Source organism: Capra hircus, chromosome 18 (assembly GCF_001704415.2).
Source record: "Capra hircus breed San Clemente chromosome 18, ASM170441v1, whole genome shotgun sequence".
Lineage (NCBI taxonomy): Eukaryota > Metazoa > Chordata > Mammalia > Artiodactyla > Bovidae > Capra > Capra hircus.
The window spans coordinates 66090496-66115259 of NC_030825.1; the positions used below are offsets into that span (position 1 = coordinate 66090496).

A 24764-nucleotide genomic window follows, 5' to 3' on the forward strand; every position below is an offset into this window, starting at 1 on the left:
TGGGCCTTAGAAAGCATCACTACGAACAAAGCTAGTGGAGGTGCTGGAATTCCAGTTGAGCTGTTTCAAATCCTGAAAGATGATGCTGTGAAAGTGATGCACTCAATATGCCAGAAAATTTGGAAAACGCAGCAGTGGCCACAGCACTGGAAAAGGTCAGTTTTCATTCCAATTCTAAAGAAAGGCAATGCAAAAGAATGCTCAAACTACCGCACAACTGCACTCATCTCACACACTAATAATGCTCAAAATTCTCCAAGCCAGGCTTCAGCAATACGTGAACCGTGAACTTCCTGATGTTCAAGCTGGTTTTAGAAAAGGCAGAGGAACCAGAGATCAAATTTCCAACATCCGCTGGATCATGGAAAAAGCAACAGAGTTCCAGAAAAACATCTATTTCTGCTTTATTGACTATGCCAAAGCCTTTGACTGTGTGGATCACAATAAACTGTGGAAAATTCTGAGAGAGATGGGAATACCAGACCACCTAACCTGCCTCTTGAGAAATCTGTATGCAGGCCAGGAAGCAACAGTTAGAACTGGACATGGAACAACAGACTGGTTCCAAATAGGAAAAGGAGTACGTCAAGGCTGTATATTGTCACCCTGCTTATTTAACTTCTATGCAGGGTACATCATGAGAAACGCTGGACTGGAGGAAACAGAAACTGGACTCAAGATTGCCTAGAGAAGTATCAATAACCTCAGATATGCAGATGACACCACCCTTATGGCAGAAAGTGAAGAGGAGCTAAAAAGCCTCTTGATGAAAGTGAAAGAGGAGAGCGAAAAAGTTGGCTTAAAGCTCAACATTCGGAGAACTAAGATCATGGCATCTGGTCCCATCACTTCATGGGAAATAGATGGGGAAACAGTGGAAACAGTGTCAGAATTTATTTTTGGGGCTCCAAAATCACTGCAGATGGTAATTGCAGCCATGAACTTAAAAGACGCTTACCCTTGGAAGAAAAGTTATGACCAACCTAGATAGTATATTCAAAAGCAGAGACATTGCCGACTAAGGTCCGTCTAGTCAAGGCTATGGTTTTTCCTGTAGTCATGTATGGATGTGAGAATTGGACTGTGAAGAAGGCTGAGCACCGAAGAATTGATGCTTTTGAACTGTGGTGTTGGAGAAGATTCTTGAGAGTCTCTTCGACTGCAAGGAGATCCAACCAGTCCATTCTGAAGGAGATCAACCCTGGGATTTCTTTGGAAGGAATGATGCTAAAGCTGAAACTCCAGTTCTTTGGCTACCTCATGCGAAGAGCTGACTCATTGGAAAAGACTCTGATGCTGGGAGGGATTGGAGGCAGGAGGAGAAGGGGACGACAGAGGATGAGATGGCTGGATGGCATCACGGACTCGATGAACACGAGTCTGAGTGAACTCCGGGAGCTGATGATGGACAGGGAGGCCTGGCGTGCTGCGATTCATGGGGTCGCAGAGTCGGACACGACCGAGCGACTGAACTGAACTGAAGTAGAGCCGGGGAGTCACACCCAGTGAGCCCAAGCCCTAGAGTCCCGGCTCCGCAATGAGAAGCCAGAGCACCACAATAGAGAGTAGACCCCACTCTCTGCCTTTAGAGAAAGGCCAGCGCAGCAATAGCAAAATAAAAGTATTAAAAAACAAAACAAAACACGCTGGCCGAGGGGCCCAGAGGTCAAAGCAAATGAACCTCAATCGTACCCATCAACGCAGCCGTTCCAGCCGAGTCGGTAGGCGAAGGAGGGGCCCGGGCACGGCGGCTCCTGTTCCAGCCCGGAGACAGATTCTGGCCGAATGGAACCCGAGCCGAGCCTTAGATCCGCCTCAGGACAGCTGTACCAGCGCCCACCCAGCTCGCTATACCTCAAGGCGGCCCAGGGTTCCCAAGATCCCCACCAGGGAACCGATTTCACCAAATGTGAACTGAGTTCACAGAAAGTCGCTTGCGGTTGACGTCGGAAGGACCGCCCAGATGCGGTCCTCTAGAACCAAACTGCGTCTCTTCTGATCCTTCATTGGTTCTGTGCTGCAGAACCAATGGGCGCACTGCCTTCCGGGTAATGTAGTTTACGGAGTTCCAGGGCCTGGCAAGGGGCGGTGCTGCCCAACTCTGGCAAAGTTCAACCTCAGAGGGTTGCCAGAAGGGGTGTCCCTAGGCTCTGAGTCCTGGGGCGGGGTTTCACGCGTCTGAAAGGCGATGCATCCAGACTTGTGTGTAATACACTCTGCGCTGATCACGACAGGTACAGAGACAGTATTTCAGACGGTCCTCAAACCTACAAAACCAAGTAGGCACAAGATACCAGGCTGTATCGTGGGGACGACAGAGGATCAGATGGTTGGACGGCATCACCAACTCAATGGATGAGTTTGAGTAAGCTCTGGCAGATGTTCAAAGACAGGGAAGCCTGGGGTGCTGCAGTCCATGAAGTCACAAAGAGTTGGACACGACTGATTGAACAACAACTGGGCTGTCGCTCACACACACACAGTGCATCGATCCAGAGTTTGGGTCTAACAAATGGTGTCCTCAGTTCAGTTCAGTTCAGTTGCTCAGTCGTGTCCGACTCTTTGTGACCCCATGAAATGCAGCACGCCAGGCCTCCCTGTCCATCACCAACCCCCAGAGTTCACTCAAACTCATGTCCATCGAGTCGGTGATGCCATCCAGCCATCTCATCCTCTGTTGTCCCCTTCTCCTCCTGCCCCCAATCCCTCCCAGCATCAGAGTCTTTTCCAATGAGTCAACTCTTCACATGAGGTGGCCAAAGTACTGGAGTTTCAGCTTTAGCATCATTCCTTCCAAAGAACACAGAGGGCCGATCTCCTTTAGAATGGACTGGTTGGATCTCCTTGCAGTCCAAAGGATTCTCAAGAGTCTTCTCCAACACCATAGTTCAAAAGCATCAATTTGGTGCTCAGCTTTCTTCACAATCCAACTCCCACATCCATAAATGACTACTGGAAAAACCATAGCCTTGACTAGACGGACCTTTGTTGGCAAAGTAATGTCTCTGCTTTTCAATATGCTATCTAGGGTGGTCATAACTTTCCTTCCAAGGAGTAAGCGTCTTTTAATTTCATGGCTGCAATCACCATCTGCAGTGATTTTGGAGCCCCAAAAAATAAAGTCTGACACCGTTTCCACTGTTTCTCCATCTATTTCCCATGAAGTGATGGGACCAGATGCCATGATCTTCATTTTCTGAATGTTGAGCTTTAAGCCAACTTTTCCACTCTCCTCTTTCACTCTCATCAAGAGGCTTGTTAGTTCCTCTTCACTTTCTGCCATAAGGGTGGTGTCATCTGCATATCAGAGGTTATTGATACTTCTCTGGGCAATCTTGATTCCAGCTTGTGCTTCTTCCAGTCCAGCATTTCTCATGATGTACTCTGCATAGAAGTTAAATAAGCAGGGTGACAATATACAGCCTTGACGTACTCCTTTTCCTATTTGGAACCAGTCTGTTGTTCCATGTCCAGTTCTAACTGTTGCTTCCTGACCTGCATACAGATTTCTCAAGAGGCAGGTCAGGTGGTCTACTGCTCTGCAAACACATGTAGCCTAAGCATTAGATTCAATTGGTAACTTTCACTGTGGTAGGTCAGGGTAAAGCAAGCAAAGATTAAAGACAGGACCATGATGGGCCAGACAGGAAGGTGGACTTCTGTGCTAGTACACTGGTTAAGAATTCACCTGCCAATGCAGGGAATATGGACTTGATCCCTGGTCTGGGCATATTCCACGCATCACAGGGCAACTAAGCCCATTCTCCACAACTACTGACCCCGTTGGCCTAAAGCTCATGCTCCATGGTCAGAAGTCACTGCAATGAGAAGCCCGCGTGCTGCAATGAGAGTAGCCTCCCTCCCCCTGCCACCATCCTGTATTAGAGAAAACTAGCACACACAGCAAGGAAAACTCAGCATAGCCAAATAAAATTAATAAATTAAAAAAATATATATTTCTTCTGTCTCTACACAAATGCACGTGTGTGAGTATGCACACATACACAAACACTGATGGGTTGTTTTGCTGGAGATCCCAATATATCATGAAACTGAACACTTAAAATAGTGAGATGATAAAGTGTATGTTGTGTATTTCACTGCGAAAATTCCCTAAGAACTTTTATGACACAAAGATGTAGGATAAGGACACTAGAAAAGTCAAGAAGAGAAAAATCTAGAAAAATGTCAGTGGAAGCTGTGTATGATGCAAAAGGTTCAAAATTTTTTATTCATAAAAAATTCATACAAAACTGAATTTCAGTTTAGTTTCAACTTCAGTTCCCACTTTAAATAACATTTTCTCAGTGATAGTGACAACAACAAAAACCACCCACATTTGCTTACAAACAATGCACCTCTAATACATAAGAAAGTCTTGCTTATTTTTATTTGATGTCATTCCTTTGCACAAATATAATAAAAAATATATTTATGAACTTAGTGAAAATTCATATAAGAATACCTGTAGGATTTCTTTTATATAAAATTCTAGAAAATGTAAACTACCATGCCTACCTGGAGATGGCAGCTTGGGTAGGGCTGGTGCTAATGGAAACTCTGTAAGTAATGGACATGTTCATTATCACAACTTTGGTGATAGTCCCACTGTGTACACCTATGTGAAAATACAGTTTACAATTTTAATAAATGAAATTGAGTATGCCAATACCTCAGTAAAGCTATTATCATATATGTTCCATATAAATTCAGGATCTCTTGTTTCTCTAAATGTCATCATATCAGACAAACTTGTATCGACAATCAGCACCTTTCCCCATGTTTTAGGCAGGTCAATTCTGATTCCTTCTCAAGACAGAAGAAAATGCTGACAAACGCTTCAACATGGGGACATTATTCTAAGGTAAATAAGCCAGCTGCAGAGATGAAAAAATGTATGATTACACTTATGCAAAGTATCCAGAATAATCAAATTCATAGACAAGAGTGTAAAACAAGAGTTAGACAGGTAGGGTAGGGAGGGAGAAGAGAGAGCTGTTGTTTAAGGGGTACAAAGTTTCATTTTTGCAAGATGAAAAAGAATTCTGGAGACTAGGTATTAATTTTTAAACACACTAATCGAACATTAAAAGGTAGAGGGTAAAGTTTGTTACATATGAAAGTAAAAGTTGCTCAGCTGTGTCTGACTCTTTGCAGCCTCATGGACTATACAGTCCATGGAATTATCCAGGCCAGAATACTGGAGTGGGTAGCTTATCCCTTCTCCAGCAGATCTTTCTGACCCAGGAATCGAACCAGGGTCTCCTGCATTGCAGGTAGATTCTTTACCAACTGAGCTATCAGGGAAGCCCTAAGGTCGCTCAGTCATGACGAACTCTTTTGCGACCCCATGGACTATATAGTCCATAGAATTCTCCAGGCCAGAATACTGGAGTGATTAGCCTTTCCCTTCTCCAGCGGATTTTCTCAACCCAGGGATTGAACCCAGGTCTCCTGCATTGCAGGCAGATTCTTTACCAGTTGATCCACCAGGGAAGCCCAAGAATACTGGAATGGGTAGCCTGTCCTTTCCCTAGCAGAGCTTCCCAACCCAGGAATCAAATCGGGGTCTCCTGCATTACAGGTGGATTCTTTACCAGCTGAGCTACCAGGGAAGCCCAGCAGTTAAGATATATTTTACTACCATCAAAAAAAAAAAAGATGTTCTGAGGGACAGATTAGAGCAATTTGCTAATCTTTCCCCATTTGCAATACTGCCTCTAGTGTGAACTTTTTGGTGCTGAATGAGGTCGAAGTTTTGGCAGAACACATGTCCATAACTGCTGCCCTAAGGCCTTGCTCCGTTGTGAAATCACTGACGTGTAATTGGGTTGGAGTTTAAGCTAAAAACTTACATTCACTGAAAAGGTTTGCCTCTGGTATGAACTCTTGATGTCTGAAGTGGGGAGCTGTACCAAAACAACTTGCCATGTTTGCTGTCCTCAGAAGTGAACATAGCCCAGCATAACTCACAGGGGCTTCTCCAGCACCTATGAGTCAGGAGTTTGGAGTAGTAACTCTTTTACCATAGCTGTTGTATCCAACCAGTCCATTCTGAAGATCAGCCCTGGGATTTCTTTGGAAGGAATGATGCTAAAGCTGAAACTCCAGTACTTTGGCCACCTCATGCGAAGAGTTGACTCATTGGAAAAGACTCTGATGCTGGGAGGGATTGGGGGCAGGAGGAGAAGGGGACGACAGAAGATGAGATGGCTGGATGGCATCATTGACTCGATGGACGTGAGTCTGAGTGAACTCCGGAAGTTGGCGATGGACAGGGAGGCCTGGCGTGCTGCGATTCATGGGGTCGCAAACAGTCGGACACGACTGAGTGACTGAACTGAACTGAATTGTACTTATATGGTCTTTTGTTTTTTAATTGAAGCATAGTTGATTTACAGTGTTTCAGGTATATATCAAAATGATTCAGTTTATAAATAAAATTCTTTCCCAGATTCTTTTCCATTATAACTTATTACATGATATTGAATAGTTTCCTGTGCTATACAGCAGGCCCCTTCATAAGGTCTCTACCACTGAACTCTCTGTTTCATGAGGTTGGAGTTGTATCTAAAGAGTTCCCCACATTCACAGCACTCATAGTGTCTTCAGTGTGAATCTTCTGGTGATGAACAAGATGGGACTTCCTAATGAAGGCTTTGTGACATCTGCTGCACTCGTAAGGCCTTTCTCCAGTATGGATTTTCTGATGCTCAACAAGTATATGCTTGTGGCTAAAGGCTTTCCCACATTCTCTGCACTCATAAGGCCTCTCTCCAGTGTGATTTCTCCAATGTTTAATGAGGTTGGAGTTGTACCTAAAGAATTTCCCACATTCACTGCACTCATAAGGCCTCTCTCCACTGTGAACTCTCTTATGTCTAATGAGTCTGCAGTGGTACCTAAAGGCCTTCCCACATTCACTGCACTCATAAGGCCTTTCTCCAGTGTGATTTTGCCAATGTTTAATAAGTTTGGATTTGTACTTAAAGTATTCCCCACACAAGCTGCACTCATAAGGCCTTTCTACAGTATGAACTCGCTGATGTCTAATGAGGGTGGATGTGTACCTAAAAAATTTTCCACATTCACTGCACTCATAAGGCCTTTCTCCTGTATGAACTCTCTGGTGTTTAATGAGTGTGGAATTGTACCTAAAGAACTTCCCACATTCATTACACTTATAAGGCTTTTCTGCAGTATGAACTCTCTGATGTCTAATGAATGTGGAGCTGTACCTGAAAAACTTCCCACATTCAATGCACTGATAAGGAGTTTCTCCAGTGTGAACTCTCCCATGTCTTATCAGTCTATAGTTATACCTAAAGAATTTTCCACATTCTCTGCACTCAAAAGGCCTTTCTCCATTGTGCTTTCTCTGATGTTTCATGAAGTTGGCATTGTACTTGAAGAATTCCCCACATTTGCTGCACTCATAAGGCCTTAATCCAGTGTGAACTCGCTGATGACTAATGAGCGTGGAGTTGTACCTAAAACATTTCCCACATTCACCGCACCGAAAAGGCCTTTCTCCAGTGTGGATTCTCTGGTGCTGAACAAGGTGAAATTTTCTAATGAAGGCCATCCCGCATATGCTGCACTCATGAGGCCTTACTCCAGTGTGGATTTTCTGATGTTCAACAAGTATCTGTTTTCGGCTGAAGGCTTTCCCACACTGAGTACACCTGTAACCACTCTGTTCATGACCAAAGGCCTCCTGGCACTCAGTGTCCCCATGTGGCTGCCCCACACCACGAGGGGCCAGCTGCTGCAGAAGGCCTGTGCTGCCTGGGAAGGGCTTCCCATCTCTGCTGCAGGTCAAGGTCCTCTCTCCTGTGTGAACACTGCTGTTGGTCACAATTGAAGGCTGCCCCTCAGCCCTTCTGCAAAGTTTGTCTCTAATCTCCTTCTGGTGCTGGAAAAGGTCCGCTCCACAAATGTACAGTCCTTCTTCACGGCACATTCCGTCATGCTCAGGCAGGGGTAAAAGGTCTCTGGAGAGTGAGCCACACATGTCACTGGACTGGGCCTTCCTGGAGGATGGATCTGGCTTTGCAGTCCTGACCTCCGACATCACTATAGAAACACCTTGCTCAGAAGAGGTCTCCTCACCCGGGGCTCCATGCCAACAACCTGTAACCAGATAGATGCTGGTAAAGTGCATGTTGACTTTGCTGGAAAGGACAGCCCCATCAAAAATATGTGTGTCACACACACCCAAGACCAGAGCCAGAGAGAAGAAGATCTGCTATGCAGAGATGGACCTGGGAGCTCCCATGATGAGACCGTCCTGTCAACAGGAAAAGACTCAAGGAAGAGCTACTCTTTCAGTCCATTCGGGATGCTATGATAAAAAGCTGACTGGCTTATAATGAACAGAAGTTTACTTCTCCCATTTCCAGGGGATGGAACCCAGAGACGTGTATGCATTTTTCTAGGTCACAGACTTCTCATTGTGTCGTCACACACGGTGGAAGGAGCCTGGAAGCTCTGTGCGGTCCCCTCCTTCTTTTTCTTTTAATCTATTGGGCTGAGCTGCGTATCATGTGAGAGCTTAGTTCCTTCAACAGGAATCTAACTCAGGCACTCTGCCTTGGAAATGTGAAGTCTTAACCACTGGACCACCAGGGAAGTCTCAGTGGGGTCCCCTTTTAAAAGGGCATTAACCTCATTCTTAAAGGCTCTGCCCTCATGACCTAATCACCCCAAAGACCCCATCTCCTAATACTGCCACCTTGGGCATTAAGTTTTCTTCTTTTTTTTTTTAAAATATGTATTTTCTTTTTATTTATTTATTTGACTGAGCCAGGTTTTAGTTTCAACATGAAACTCATTAAATGTGGGATCTAGTTCCCTGGGCAGGGATCAAACCCAGGGTCCCTGCATTAGGAGCACAGAGTCTTAGCCACTGGACCACCAGGGAAGTCCCTTAAGTTTTCAACATATGGAATGTGTGGAGACACAAACATTCAGACCATAGCAGGCCTCCGAATCATCCTCTGCAAAGGGCCTCCACCACACCCATGGCTATGGGTGACAGGTGAGCTCTACGACAAATTTGGTGCCCAGACCTTGAAACATCTGACAGAAAGGAGATGCTAAAGTTTTAGCACTATTTAAGGATACATACATGCAGACCTCAGCACATCTTACATATAGAGCAGTGATATGGAACATGTGACAAGCGAGGGTCACATAGGTGTGGCTGGAGGGTGACAGAAGAAATAAAAAGTGGGAAGAAAAGGAAGAAACGAGGTATGGCCAGCGGTCATAGCATCAATCAATGGTGAACACAGAACAAGTTCCCAGTTCTGACATGGCACCATTTCCCAGGACCTCACACTGAGCTCGGGTGATTCTGAGTGTCTCCTGCCATACATGCAGTAATGACCACACTGTCAAGCACCCAGGGTCCTCCCTGCTGCACCAGGTGGGCACTGATGTGGCATCAGAAAGATGCCAGTCCTACGTGAAAGACAGAAAAAGGACGGGCCAGCATATGTCCAGAAATTCAACACAGGGCATCTGACATGCTAAAATTCTAACAGCTTCACAGAGGAGACTGCAGAAGCATTAATGGTCCCAAAATTCGTATCTTGGCTGGTGCCTGAAAGAAATGTCAGCAAGAGGAGGGGAAGGCCTGGGGCAACAAGGGTCCAAGCATCTAGTCTGATCACCTACCAGGGACAAGCCAGGTCAGAAGGGGTCTCAGAAAAAATTTAGATTTCTGACTCCTGAGCCCTGTCGTGCAAGTTCTCAGAGTGGAAGAGATAGGGCTCTGTGGGGAGAACAGTGACACTGTACACATGGTCCAGCCCCAGCACCAATAGCCCACATACCAGGAAACCAGGAAAGGAAGGTCTCAGTGTGGGGAGCACAGAGCTGCCCCTGGGAAAAGGGGTAGAACAGAGTGCAGCCCAGAACACTGGGTGAGTGTGCAGAGCTTACCCAGGGAGGTCACGAGTGCCAAGTTCTCTGCCATCACAGCATGGTACAAGTGTCTCTGAGCTTCATCAAGGAGGCCCCACTCCTCCTGGGAGAAATATACAGCCACATCCTCAAAGACCACACAGTCCTGCCAAAATCAAGAGAGTCTGGTTCATGAATAGCTTCTTCTTTTAACTCAGTTTTGTGGATTCTGTATTTATCTATTTGCCATCCATTAATTACAGGGCTAAACATAAGGCCAAATTTGTTCACATCTCCCTTGCTTCCAGAGCTCATACTCTGAACCAACTCCTGAACTAACTCTCACTCACCAGGTCAGTATTTCCCCTGCCCTAAATCAGCCCAGAGCCAGGTACCAGACAGCTAGAGACAGCTCCCGCACTCCAGGTACACAGAATTATCCAAACAAGTCATCCCTAAGCCTTCTGTCCAACCCTCCCCACATTTCCCCTGAAAATCCAAAAAAGGCTCTGACCACTGGTTTCCCCAAACTGGTACTTGCACCTGCTAACCAAGTATGGTTGATTTCCCACATGACCCTGGGTTATACAGTGTGCCTCTTCTCGGGAAATGTAAGCAATGAAACTTTCTTGAAATGTCATTGGCCTCTCTGTGTCACCACTCATCACCACCCACTCACTTCCACAAGTTAATATCCTCTGGGAACAACCACTGATGCACGTCGCTCTCCAGGACCTTCACCCTCCCCCTACGCATCTGTCCCCACCCAGCCTCCTCCCACATGTCCCACCCTCAAGATACGTCCTAGGGGCATCAGTGCATGCTCTCTTCTCATGACCATGGATCCCTGTGTCCAGTACACAGGAGAAAACAAACCACCATGAAGGCTGCGGACTGCCATGCATGGCCCTACCCCTCTCCTGCTGGATCCCTCCCCCAGGTGCTGACCCTCAAACAAACTCAGATTTGTCCTTGTCTTTATAAGCCCAGGGCCAAGGCTCAGGGCCAATCGTTCACTCTCCTCCTCACTGCCTCTCACTTGTAGACTGCACCTTCCTGACAGCTCTGACCCCTCCATGGTGACAGCACCACACCCACCCCACCACAGACACCACAAGCACTTCCTTCACCTCCTTACAGGGTGCTCTGTACATGGAGTCCAGGCAGTGAATGGCAAATGCATCCAACATTTACTGCAGCCAATCCTGCCCCTGAACACCTAAGTCCTCTAAGACCAGGGCCCACCCCAAGCCCTGGAGGCACACCCCTGAAGGTCTCCCCACAGGGCCCTGTTTTTTGCTTCCTCTCTAGCCATCCTGCCTACATGAGACCTCATGTCCCCTTAGCTCTCTCCCTCTTCTGCACTGCAAGGATTGTCCCACAAGCAGTCAACACCTTCCTCTCTCTTCACATGAAGCCCAGGCCTCCCCAGTCACATTCCCACTGCACCCTAGGTCTAGAGACTCTCCCAGCGAATCCCTTTTCCATCCTAAACATCCATCTCCTGTCTGCCCTGGCCTGAAGACTTTCTCACACCTACACCCTGCTGTCACACAGACACTTTGCTTCCTCATCTGTCTTGGTGATGCCCATCACAACCACCCAGGTATCCAACCCAGAGACCTACTACTCAGGCCCTTCATCCTCACTCCTTGTCCTCTAATGGCATCCCCACCACCAGCTAGAAATGATACTGCCTAAATATTACCTGCAACTTTATCCTGGTCTAACCCAGGGCTCCTATGCCATGGCTGTCTCCACCTTGGATCCCTTCCCTGAAACCCAGACTCTGTGTGAAAGTGATTCCCTGGGGTCCCTCCCCCAGACTCTGACCCTCAGACAAACTCAGATTTGTCCTTGTCTTTATAAGCTCAGGGCCAGGGCTCAGGGCCAACTGTTCACTCTCCTCCTCACTGCCTCTCACTTGCGGGACTGCACCTTCCTGACGACTCTGGGATACCTCCTCTTGGGAATCTCTGGAACATCTGTAACATGGACAAAAACTGACTCTTCTTATTCCATTTGGAAATTCTCCCTACAACTAGAGCTGCTTCCTCATTTTAGCTGATGAGGTACTCATCCTTCCTAACAAAGCCAGAAACCTGGGGTCTTCCCTGATTCTTCCTATCAGCCTACCTCCTTGAGTACCTCATTCTCCATTACATAAAATATGGACAACACATCATTGTAGACCACATAAATATATGATATTTAAAATATATGATAAAATATAAAATGTAATATATAAAATATGACAAAATATATTCAATTTAAATACATGATTAAAAAAAAATGGGCAGCTCTATCCCTACCTTCACAGCCACCACTCAGGTGTAGCCCCCACAAGCATGCACACGGATGATTGAAAAAACTGCCCTCATATCTCCCAGCCTTCATGCACACCTAGTCTGTCTTCTACTCTGCCTTCTACTCTGCAGTCACAGGGAGCCTATTAAAATCTGAGACATGGCACCTTCCTGCTCTGCTTCAAACATTCCCTACCTGCCCTCAACCTGAGGGTTAGAGAATCAGGACCTCAGGCTATCAGTCAAGGCCTGATACCTGTGCATCCCTGTCTCAGCACCCCATTCCCACCAGATATGACAGAACCAACAGTTCCCTGCATATTCCACCTCAGTATCATGTGCAACTGTCTGGACATTTTAAATCCTGTGGCCAGGGCTCCCTGCCACACCTTCGCCCATCAGCTGTCAGCAATGAAACTGCTGACAAATCTATAACACAGGACTAAATATAGGATCCGGGCATGGTGAGAGCACATGGTCTACAGATGCAAGACAGAAAACAGGGACAGCAGTCTTGCGACACTGCCATTCCTCGAGGGCATATATATCAGGATGATAAAACTATCAGGTTGATAATTATGACTCACCTGTACAGGACTCATGAGCATCTCTACCACTGCCATGGGGCTCTGGGGGGAGAAAGAAGTCATGAGACATGGGCAACAGTGCTAGAATCCTACAACAGAGTTGGACCTCCACCCCTTCCTGGCCTTGGTTTAACAGGATCTCTGCCTGTCAGTCTAAGCTCAGGCTTCCCTGATAGCTCAGTTGGTAAAGAATCTGCCTATAACACAGAAGACCCTAGTTTGATTCCTGGGTTGGGAAGATCCCCTGGAGAAGGGAAAGGCTACCCACTCCAGTATCCTAGCCTGGAGAATTCCACAGACTGTATAGTCCATGGGGTTGCGAAGAGTCGGACACAACAGAGCATGTCAGAAACCAGTACTGCCTCTTACCAGGTGGCCCTGGAGAAGGACTGAGCCTCCCTAACTTCAGACAAAAGAAAATTCTACTGAAGATAAGAATTATTCCAACCTCAGAAGACTCATACTGGTATCTAATGTAAGGAGGACATACCATGTATCAGCTATGACTGTCCATAAGAACAATAGTTTTATATGTATTTTCAGGCAATTGACGTGGTATAGTTTTGAAATTTGGGGTCTTTACATTTTTTTAGTATCTCAGATGTCATACATAAAACTTTACCTTGTAAGCAAATATATAGAGGTAAAGCAATGACAAGCCAATTACAAAGTGTTCACAAAGATTTAACTGAGTGAACAGGCTCATTTCTAATTGCCTGTGTGTGTATTTAGAGGAATATTGATTAATTCTTGGTTAATTTTCATACATTCTTAAGTTAATGAGTCATTGGGAGGGGCTGAGCAGGCAGGTCAGCTACTAGTCCATTTAGCAAGCAGGCTTACTCAGTAAATAATCCTCAAAAGGGAGCTTGCTGGGAGCCCTTGACTGAAGCAGTCTCATCCCTCCTGCCCTGAGCGATGAGGTGAGGGGTGAGGTGGGTCTAGGACTCACTGGCCCCACCAGCCTGGTTGATCTTTCCCTCCTTCCATCGGGGAGGCACTCCAGCACCCACAGCAGGCTCCACAGAAGCGAAGCTCTTTACCTTGAAGACACAGGCCAGAATCCCTTCTCAGACAGGTATGCTCTTTCCTGGAAGGAGCATCAAGGATGCCGGCACCCAGCCTTCACGTCCTGCTCTTCTACTCTAAGCCCTCCCCTCCCTCACCACAGAGCCCATCTCAGGCAACAAGCTTATGACCACCCCCTCTCCTCAATCTGATTCCCACGCCATGCTGGGCCAGTCCACATTCTCCTGGCAACACATGGAGCATCAGAAAGTCCTGTAGACTCTACTGAAGAAACCTACCCAGTCTTATCCCATCTCCAATGTCCCGCTACCTCCCTGGCCCAGCCTCTCCCCAAATTCCCCTCGGGTCTATAGCACCTCCCACTCTTCCTGCCTCCATTCGCATTATTTTCTCCCAACTTCTAACTCTAGACGCGGCTCTCCCAGTCCCAACTCCTTCACTACAACCTTCCATGGCTCGCACCTGCTCAGGTTGCCATTTCAGGTGAGGCACTCCGTTCCCTTCTGTCACAGAAAAAAGTGACCCCAAGTTTCCCCAAGGCTGCCGACTAGGGGAGGATCTGCAAGCCCTGCACCGTCGCCAAGAGGGAACTCTCTCCCTCACCCCAGCCACTAGCTGAAGGGCGACCCCTCACAAGGCAGCCCTCAGTTCTGGACTCTGGGGCTGACCGGCAGGGACCTGAACCGGCACCCTTCCGTTCCATTCGGATCTGGGACTCGGAGTCGGGCCAGGTGGGGGCCCGGGAGACGCAGCACCCACCTGCGCCGACCTCGGTCACTGGCCGGTGGGAAGAGCTGGGCCAGCAGATGCGGCGAGTGGGGCGGGAAGGAGGACACCGCCGACAACTACGGGCTCAAAGGGCCTCAGAGCCGATTCTGGATAGCGGAGACTACTTGTCTCCTCTCGCTCTTCCGCTAGGTCACCTCACCGCTCAGCGGGCTAAGGCAAGGCCCATAGCTGAACAGCCGAACAGCCTCCCAAAGACTACGGGAGAAAACGCCGGAAGTCCCGCCCCAAGGCAGTGCGCACGCACACACGCGTGCCTCTCCTAACCTTTCACTGGCTCAGTCACAGCCGCCTCGCACCGTACAGACTTCTGGGTGATGTAGTTTCCGCTGCCACCACACTTGCCTCTGGTTAGAGCAGAACTCACTTCACTTTTTTTCCACGGGCTGAAGGAAACCAAGTTCTCAGGCTCCAACGATGGGGCGGAGTTTCCCTTGCTTTTACAAGGGATGCACTCCGATTTCTGGAGAGCAGTCTAGGAAATTCACAGAAGTTTCAATTCAGTTCAGTCGCTCAGTCGTATCGACTCTTTGCGACCCCATGAATTGCAGCACGCCAGACCTCCCTGTCCATCACCAACTCTCGGAGTTCACTCAGACTCACGTCCATCGAGTCGGTGATGCAGAAAGTTTGCTGCTGCTAAGTCACTTCAGTCGCGTCCGACTCTGTATGACCCCATAGATGGCAGCCCACCAGGCTCCCCTGTCCCTGGGATTCTCCAGGCAAGAACACTGGAGTGGGTTGCCATTTCCTTCTCCAATGCATGAAACTGAAAAGTGAAAGGGAAGTCGCTCAGTCGTGTCTGACTCTTCGCGACCCCATGGACTGCAGCCCACCAGGCTCCTCCGTCCATGGGATTTTCTAGGCAAGAGTACTGGAGTGGGGTGCCATCGCCAGAAAGTTTAGGGACCTCTTATTTCAGAATGTGAAACAGAAGTTCAGTTCAGTTTCTCAGTCGTGTCCGACTCTTTGCGACCCCATGAATCACAGCACGCCAGGCCTTCCTGTCCATCACCAAATCCCGGAGCTCACTCAGACTCACGTCCATCGAGTCGGTGATGCCGTCCAGCCATCTCATTCTCCGTCGTCCCCTTCTCCTCCTGCCCCCAATCCCTCCCAGCATCAGAGTCTTTTCCAATGAGTCAACACTTCGCATGATGTGGCCAAAGTACTGGAGCTTCAGCTTTAGCATCATTCCTTCCAAAGAACACCCAGGACTGATCTCCTTTAGAATGGACTGATTGGATCTCCTTGCACACCAAAGGACTCTCAAGAGTCTTCTCCAACACCATAGCTCAAAAACATCAATTCTTTGGCGCTCAGCTTTCTTCACAGTCCAACTCCCACATCCATACATGACCACAGGGAAAACCATAGCCTTGATTAGACGAACCTTTGTTGGCAAAATAATGTCTCTGCTTTTCAATATGCTATCTAGGGTGGTCATAACTTTCCTTCCAAGGAGTAAGCATCTTTTAATTTCATGGCTGCAGTCACCATCTGCAGTGATTTTGGAGCCCCAAAAAATAAAGTCTAACACTGTTTCCACATCTATTTCCCATGAAGTGACGGGACTGGATGCCATGATCTACGTTTCTGAATGTTGAGCTTTAAGCCAACTTTTTCACTCTCCTCTTTCACTTTCATCAAGAGGCTTTTTAGCTCCTCTTCACTTTCTGCCATAAGGATGGTGTCATCTGCATATCTGAGGTTATTGATGTTTCTCCCGGCAATCTTGATTCCAGCCTGTGCTTCTTCCAGTCCAGCGTTTCCCATGATGTACTCTGCATATGAGTTAAATAAGCAGGGTGACAATATACAGCCTTGACGTACTCCTTTTCCTATTTGGAACCAGTCTGTTGTTCCATGTCCAGTTCGAACTGTTGCTTCCTGACCTGCATATAGGTTTCTCCAGAGGCAGGTCAGGTGGTCTGGTATTCCCATCTCTCTCAGAATTTTCCACAGTTTATTGTGATCCCCACAGTCAAAGGCTTTGGCATAGTCAATAAAGCAGAAATAGATGTTTTTCTGGAACTCTCTTGATTTTTCCATGATCCAGCAGAAGTTGGCAATTTGATCTCTGGTTCCTCTACCTTTTCTAAATCCAGCCTGAACATCTGGAAGTTCACGGTTCACGTATTGCTGAAGCCTGGCTTGGAGAATTTTGAGCATTACTTTACTAGTGTGTGAGATGAGTGCAATTGTGCGGTAGTTTGAGCATTCTTTGGCGTTGCCTTTCTTTGGGACTGGAATGAAAACTGGCCTTTTCCAGTCCTGTGGCCACTGCTGAGTTTTCCAAATGTGCTGGCATATTGGGTGCAGCACTTACACGCCATCATCTTTCAGGATTTGAAATAGCTCTACTGGAATTCCATCACCTCCACTACCTTTGTTCATAGTGATGCTTTCTAAGGCCCACTTGGCTTCACATTCCAAGATGTCTGGCTCTAGGTGAGTGATCACACCATCGTGATTATCTTGGTCGTGAAGATCTTTTTTGTACAGTTCTTCTGTGTATTCTTGCCACCTGTTCCTAATATCTTCTGCTTCTGTTAGGTCCATACCATTTCTGTCCTTTATCGAGCCCATCTTTGCATGAAATATTCCGTTGGTATCTCTAATTTTCTTGAAGAGATCTCTAGCCTTTCCCATTCTGTTGTTTTCCTTTATTTCTTTCTATTGATCGCTGGAGGAAGTCTTTCTTATCTCTTCTTGCTGTTCTTTGGAACTGTGCATTCAGATGCTTATATCTGTCCTTTTCTCTTTTGCTTTTCACTTCTCTTCTTTTCACAGCTATTTGTAAGACCTCCGCAGACAGCCATTTTGGTTTTTTGCATTTCTTTTCCATGGGGATGGTCTTGATCCCTCTCTCCTGTACAGTGTCACGAACTTCATTCCATAGTTCATCAGGCACTCTATCTATCAGATCTAGTGCCTTAAATCTATTTCTCACTTCCACTGTATAATCATAAGGGATTTGATTTAGGTCATACCTGAATGGTCTAGTGATTTTTCCCTACTTTCTTCAATTGAAGTCTGAATTTGGCAATAAGGAGTTCATGATCTGAGCCACAGTCAGCTCCTGGTCTTGTTTTTGTTGACTGTATAGAGCTTCTCCATCTTTGGCTGTAAAGAATATAATCAATCTGATTTCAGTGTTGACCATCTGATGATGTCCATGTGTAGAGTCTTCTCTTGGGTTGTTGGAAGAGGGTGTTTGCTATGACCAGTGTGTTCTCTTGGCAAAACTCTATTAGTCTTTGCCCTGCTTCATTCTGTACTCCAAGGCCAAATTTGCCTGTTACTCCAGGTGTTTCTTGACTTCCTACTTTTGCATTCCAGTCCCCTAGAATGAAAAGGACATCTTTTTTTGGGTGTTAGTTCTAAAAGGTCTTGTAGGTCTTCATAGAACCGTTCAACTTCAGCTTCTTCAGCATTACTGGTTGGGGCATAGACTTGGATTACTGTGATATCGAATGATTTTCCTTGGAGATGAACAGAGATCATTCTGTCGTTTTTGAGATTGCATCCAAGTACTGCATTTCAGACTCTTTTGTTGACCATCATGGCTACTCCGTTTCTCCTGAGGGATTCCTGCCTGCAGTAGTAGATATAATGGTCATCTGAGTTAAATTCACCCATTCCAGTCCATTTCAGTTCACTGATTCCTAGAATGTCGATGTTCACTCTCGCCATCTCCTGTTTGACCACTTTCAATTTGCCTTGATTCATGGACCTGACATTCCAGGTTCCTATGCAATATTGCTGTTTACAGCATCGGATCTTGCTTCTATCACCAGTCACATCCACAACTGGGTATTGTTTTTGCTTTGGCTCCATCCTTTCATTCTTTCTGGAGTTATTTCTCCCCTGATTTCCAGTAGCATATTGGGCACCTACTGACCTGGGGAGTTCCTCTTTCAGTATCCTATCATTTTGCCTTTTCCTACTGTTCATGGGGTTCTCAAGGCAAGAATACTGAAGTGGTTTGCCATTCCCTTCTCCAGTGGACCACATTCTGTCAGACCTCTCCACCATGACCCGCCCGTCTTGGGTGGCCCCACAGGGCATGGCTTAGTTTTATTTAGTTACACCAGGCTATGGTCTGTATGATTATATTTACTAGATTTCTGTGATTATGGTTTCAGTGTGTCTGCCCTCTGATGCCCTGTCGCAACACCTACCATCTTACTTGGGTTTCTCTTACCTTGGAGGTGGGGTATCTCTTCCTGGCTGCTCCAGCAAAGCACAGCCACTTCTCCTTACCTTGGATGAGGGGTATCTCCTCACTGCTGCCCCTCCTGACCTTGAACGTGGAGTAGCTCCTCTTGGCCCTCCTGAAAAACAGAAGGAGGGTCTCAAATCTACAAATGCAAAGAGACAACCGCATATTATAATGACACTCTGTGTGCACTTCTATAATCAGCTATGTTGTCGCTTTTCAGATACCGGTAGACTTGAAATGGAACTGGACCCTCTGGTCTTTCCTGAAACAGACTCTGCCCAACTCCTTGTCCTTTGCCTGCCTCTTGTCTGTAAAAAAAGAATTGTAGCCCCCTAGTCCTCCCTGAGTCAGGGAAGATAGCGACAGGCCCAAGGAGAGTCTCCTCATGAATAGGCAGAAGGCAAAGCCACCTACTTGATTTCCACCACGGTGAGAAGCCATGCACCGCAACTAAGGAGTAGTCCTGGCTCACTGCAGCTAGAGAAAAGGCTGTGCAGCAACAAAGACCCAGCACAGCCATGAACAAATAAAGAAAATTATATGTATATACAATATTCTATATATATATATATAGCAGCAGAAATAACTCTAGGTGAGCGTAACTGTGACATGTAAAGAAAATATTAAAATCTTAGCCAAGTTTAAGCTAGAGGTAGTGAAGTCTGAAAAGCCAGAAAATGAAACTGAAGCTGTGGCTTTATCTCCAAAATGTGCTTCTGTTTCATACTCTGCCACCTTCTCTGTGTATGCAGGAATGTGCCTGTTTCCTAAGAATCTGTATATGTCTGTTTAGCGTTCATTTATAGCAAAGCCAAACTAATAATTTCTCTCTCTTGCAAGTCAGCTTTCATAGGCTCACAAACATATTACATGTTTAATATTAGTATTACATATTCTAAACACTTCTCATACAAACACTGACTTTTTTTTTTTTTTTTTAATCCCTGCTGAATTAGGGATGTCTCCACCTAGGGGTCAGATGATAAAGAATCTACCTGCAATGCAGGAGACCCGGGTTTGATCCTTAGGTTGGGAAGATCACCTGGAGAAGGAAATGGCAACCTACTCCAGTATTGTTGCCTGGAGAATTCCCTGGACAGAGGAGCCTGGCAAACTACAGTCCATGGTGTCGCAAAGAGTCGGACATGACTGAATGACCAACATTTTCACGTTCACTTAGGTAATCCATGCTTCTTCACTCTCAAAGGCACTGTAAAAATTAAGTAACCTCAGTTAGTGAAAGTGTTAGTTGCTCAGTCATGTCCAACTCTTTGCAACCCCATGGGCCACAGCCTGCCAGGTTCCTCTGTCCATGGTATTTCCTAGGCAAGAATACTGGAGTGGGTAGGCATTTCTTTCTCCAGGGGATCTTCCCCACCCAGGAATCAAACCCAGGTCTCCTGCAATGCAGGCAGATTCTTTACCATCTGAGCCATCAGGGAAGCAATCTCCATGAAGGAAAATTAAAAATAAGATAAATTCCTTAGGAAAAGAACATACAGAACAGACCCAGTCTAACAGGAACCTGAAATAAAATGGAGTTGGGAGGGGCTTTTCTCCCATCCCTGCATGCAGCTCCACTGTTGCCTTCTTGATTCTGAAGTGTTTTAAGTGCACTGCTGACCCCCTTCTATCCTTGGCCAAGAGTAGCCCAGCCCCTCTACGGCAGGGCTGCTGGATCAAGCAGACAGGGCACAGGGGCCAATCCAGAAAAGCCAGCAAGGGCCTCTCCCAATAATCTTGAGGACCAAATATCGGGACAAGTCCCAGTGCTGACAACCAGAGCAGTGGAAATAGAGGCTCTCCCACATGAACTTGAACTTTCTCCATGACTGGCGCTTGAGGGTAGCTGATGTGCACCATTCAGTTAGTAGAGTTCAGAACTCTCCCATCACAGTTATTTTATTTATTTAATTTACTGACCCGTTGGCACAGCTTGCAGGATTTTAGATCCTCAACTAGGGATCGAACCTGTGGCCCCTGCAGTGCTAGTGTGGAGTCCTAACCACTAGAATTCCACTAAGAAATTCCCTAGATATTTTTAAAAGAAAAAAAAATGTTTTCTTGGGACTTCCCTGGTGGCCCAGAGGTTAAGAATCCACCTTGCAACCAAAGGGATACCAGTTCGATTCTTAGTCCCAGAAGATTCCATGTGCCGTGGAGCACCTGAGCCCCTGGGCCACAACTGCTGAAGCCCGAGCACTCTGGAGCCCACGCTCTGAAGCAAGAGAGAAGCCACTGCAGTGAGAGGCTGGTATACCGCAACTAGAGAGCAGCCCCTGCTCACCACTACTAGAGAAAGCCAGGGTGTGGCAATGACGACATACCACGGCCAAAAATTTAAATAAATAAGATAAATCTTAAACAAAGTTTTCTTTTCTCCCTCTTCCTGAATAAATGGTAAAATTAAGTCTTTATCACTGCCTTTCCTTTAGAACCATATCTAAAAGAGAGTACCTTGCCCTACACTGGTCTACAATGGTGGTTAAATTGTCCTGTATTCCTGTTTTGAATATGCTGCATTTTTTACTTACTTATGGCAAAGGCAACTGTTCATGGGGTTCTTGAGGTAAGAATATTGAAGTTGTTTGTCATTCCCTTCTCCAGAATACTGTCTAATTGTGGTGCTGGAGAAGACTCTTGAGAGTCCCTTGGACAGCAAGGAGACCAAACCAATCTATCCTAAAGGAAATCGACCCTGAATATTCATTGGAAGGACTAATGCTGAAGCTCCAATGCTTTCGCCACCTGGTCGAGACCTGGGTTCAATCCCTGGGTCAGGAAGATGCCCTGGAGAAGAAAATGGCTACCCACTCCAGTATTCTTGCCTGAAGCATCCCATGGACTAGAGGAGCCTGGCAGGCTACAGTCCGTGGGGTCACAGAGTCAGAGACGAGTGAGCGACTGACACAAAAAACAAGTCCCCCACCCAGGCGGAGGATGCTGATTACTTGATGCCTACAATAATATTCCCAAAACATCACCCAGGTACCTCAACACCAACCAATTAGAAGAAAGCCCACAAGCTGCACCCCTCAACCCCAATGTTGCCTCCAAACACCATCGCCTAAAATCCATCAGGAAGTCTGGGTCTTTTGAGCTAGAGCTGCCTGTTCTCCTCACTTGATGTCCCACAATTAACAATGTACTCTCATTCACCACAACCCGGTTAGTAGATTGGCTTTGCTGTAAAGTGAATGAGTAAATGCAAGTTCAGTTGGACAGCAGACACTAGATGGTTTAAAAATTCTCCTACTGGACTTGCCTGGTGGCTCAGGGGATAAGAATCTGCCTGCCAATGCAGGGGAGAGGGCTTTGATCTTTGGTCCGGGAAGATCCCACATCACGGGGAGCAACTAAGCCGGTGCGCCTCAATTATTGAACCCACATCCTGCAAGGATGGAAGCCCGCGCCACCTAGAGCCTGTGCTCAGCATCAAGAGAAGCCACCGCAACGAGAAGCCCAAGCATGGAAACGAAGAGTGGTCCCCACTCACTGCAGCTAGGAAAGGCCCAAGCACAGCGACGAAGACCAAGTGCAACCAAAAGTAAAAAATAAAGTTATTTAAACAGATCTTCTACCTATAGCCTGGCGGTCTCAAGATTCTCCCTTGTAAGTATGCAGACATTTCCAGTTCCAATCAATCCTTGCTTTACAAGCACCCTTACTTCGTGACAGCTCCAATTACAATTTTTCACAATTTATTGAAAAAATCATGGCCTTCCTTTTTTTTTTTTTTTGGCATCCTAAAATTCCTCCATTTCGTAGTCTGTTGTTAAGTCACTTCAGTCGTGTCCGACTCTGTGCAACCCCACAGACATCAGCCCATCAGGCTTCTCTGTCCCTGGGATTCTCCAGGCAAGAACACTGGAGTGGGTTGCCATTTCCTTCTCCAATAGATGAAAGTGAAAAGTGAAAGTGAAGTCACTTAGTCGAGTCCGACTCTTAGCGACCCCATGGACCGCAGCCTACCAGGCTCCTCCATCCATGGGTCTAGGGAAACATTATTCTACCGTTTCTCAAAACTGTGTCTTTCAGACTGCAGTCCTAACAAGCCTCCAATAAATGTCTCTTTCTACCAATCAGGTATTTTTTTTCTCTGAAATTTCGGTTAGCATTCATTACACATGTCTTCTGCAATTGAATATCTTATCATTAAGTTTGTACTGTCTATCGCTTTGACCAAAAGGTCAGACTCAAGAGGAGAGGGGTTCTTGGTCTCTTTGGATCTTGATGAGCCTATACAGCCAAAGTAGTGCTTGGAATGGAATATGCAGTTTAATGAGTGTTTGTCAACGAGGGTACAAATATGATGCTATGGATGCCGTTTGCTTTCAGCATTCTGGCAAATCAATCTGCTCTCTCCACATCTCCCTTCAAGCTGGTATTGTTTTGTATACAGAAAAAGATTATTATTAATTGTTTATTAAATAAATAAACAATAAATCACAATTTAGAGAGCCAGATTCACAGACTAGCCAAGTTCCTGTGTAACTACATGCTCAGTTTCATTTTCTCACTCTCAGTCTTCAGTATCTCTTTAAGCTTTACTAAGATCTTAACTTTATGGACATGGCCAAGAGGTATTTTGGCCAGCACTTTGAATATCTGATGATTGGTTTCAACAACCTCAACATTTCACAGATATTTTCCTGAGGTAATCTCAACTCTATGCATTGTCTCTACGCTTGCAGGTGAAATTATATTGACTCCCCAGAAAGGAAGGAGGATCATGAAATTGCAAGGCTTTATCTCAGGGTTCAATTGCCCCTGTCCCAAAGAAGTTATGACCATAACCATGGAGTCACTCTCCAGGCAGGAAGTGACAATAGTTATAAGTCACTCTTCTTATCAGATAGGTAGATTTTAGCTTCTAGACAAGAACTGCTGCTGCTAAGTCATTTCAGTCGTGTCCGACTCTGGGTGACCCCATAGACTGCAGCCCACCAGGCTCCTCTTTCCCTGGGATTCTCCAGGCAAGAACGCTGGAGTGGGTTGTCATTTCCTTCTCCAACGCGTGAAAGGGAAGTCGCTCAGTCGTGTCTGACTCTTCACGACCCCATAGACTGCAGCCCACCAGGCTCCTCCATCCATGGGAGTTTCCAAGCAAGAGCACTGGAGTGGGTTGCCATTGCCTTCTCCGAGACAAGAACTGGATATATATTAAAATGTGGAGTCTGAAATACGTGTCAGTTCTTGAATAGGACATACCATCACTAAGTGTACTTTTTTCTGAGGGAACCAAAGACACGGTACATGGTCCATCTGCTTCTAGTTGCCCCACATCCCTCCTCTGTCTTATTCGCCATGGCTCTGTCTGGAGTCTTAGGTTTTTCGACTATGACCTAACACAGAGACACTCATAAACTGTAGCCAACAAGTTAGGCTACATTTGTATGAAAAGCAATAAGACAATGTTTACTGGACTCCAGCTATGGATGGATTCTCTCTGTCTGAATGACAACCTGGTATCATGTGACCACTTAGTTGGGCCAATTTTGTTGTTGTAGTTTAGTCGCTGAGATACCTCCGACTTTGCAACCCCATGGCCTGTAGCCCGGCAGGCTCCTCTGTCCATGGGGTTTTTCCAGGCAAGAATACTGGAGTGGGTTGCCATTTCCCTCCTGGATGGGATCAGGGATAGAACCCTGGGTTCCCATATTGGCAGGTGGATTTTTTTTTTTTTTTTTTTACCACTAGCACCACCTGGTAAGCTTTGGGGACCATCTCAAAATTTCTTTCTTTTTTTTCAGTAAAAGAAGGCTAATTCAGAGAAACACACACTCCATAGACAGAGTGGGCCATCTCAGAAGGCAAGAGAGGCCAAACATTTGAAGTATTACTGTCACTATACTTCTATGTGATCAGCACAGACTATGTTTCATGGAAATCTGGGTGCAACCCCTTTAAAAAGCGTGTAAC

At 46.3% G+C, this 24764-nt stretch overlaps 1 protein-coding gene across 1 annotated transcript; it reads right to left on the reverse strand.

Annotated features, from left to right (window-relative positions):
• Window positions 6445-13016, reverse strand: LOC102174592 (zinc finger protein 548). The gene is made up of 3 exons (XM_013971712.2): window positions 12803-13016; window positions 9949-10075; window positions 6445-8133 (listed from the first exon to the last, which is right to left on the reverse strand). The coding sequence occupies exons 1-3, from the start codon at window positions 12863-12865 to the stop codon at window positions 6551-6553; spliced, it is 1773 nt and encodes a 590-aa protein (XP_013827166.2). The 5' UTR covers window positions 12866-13016; the 3' UTR covers window positions 6445-6550.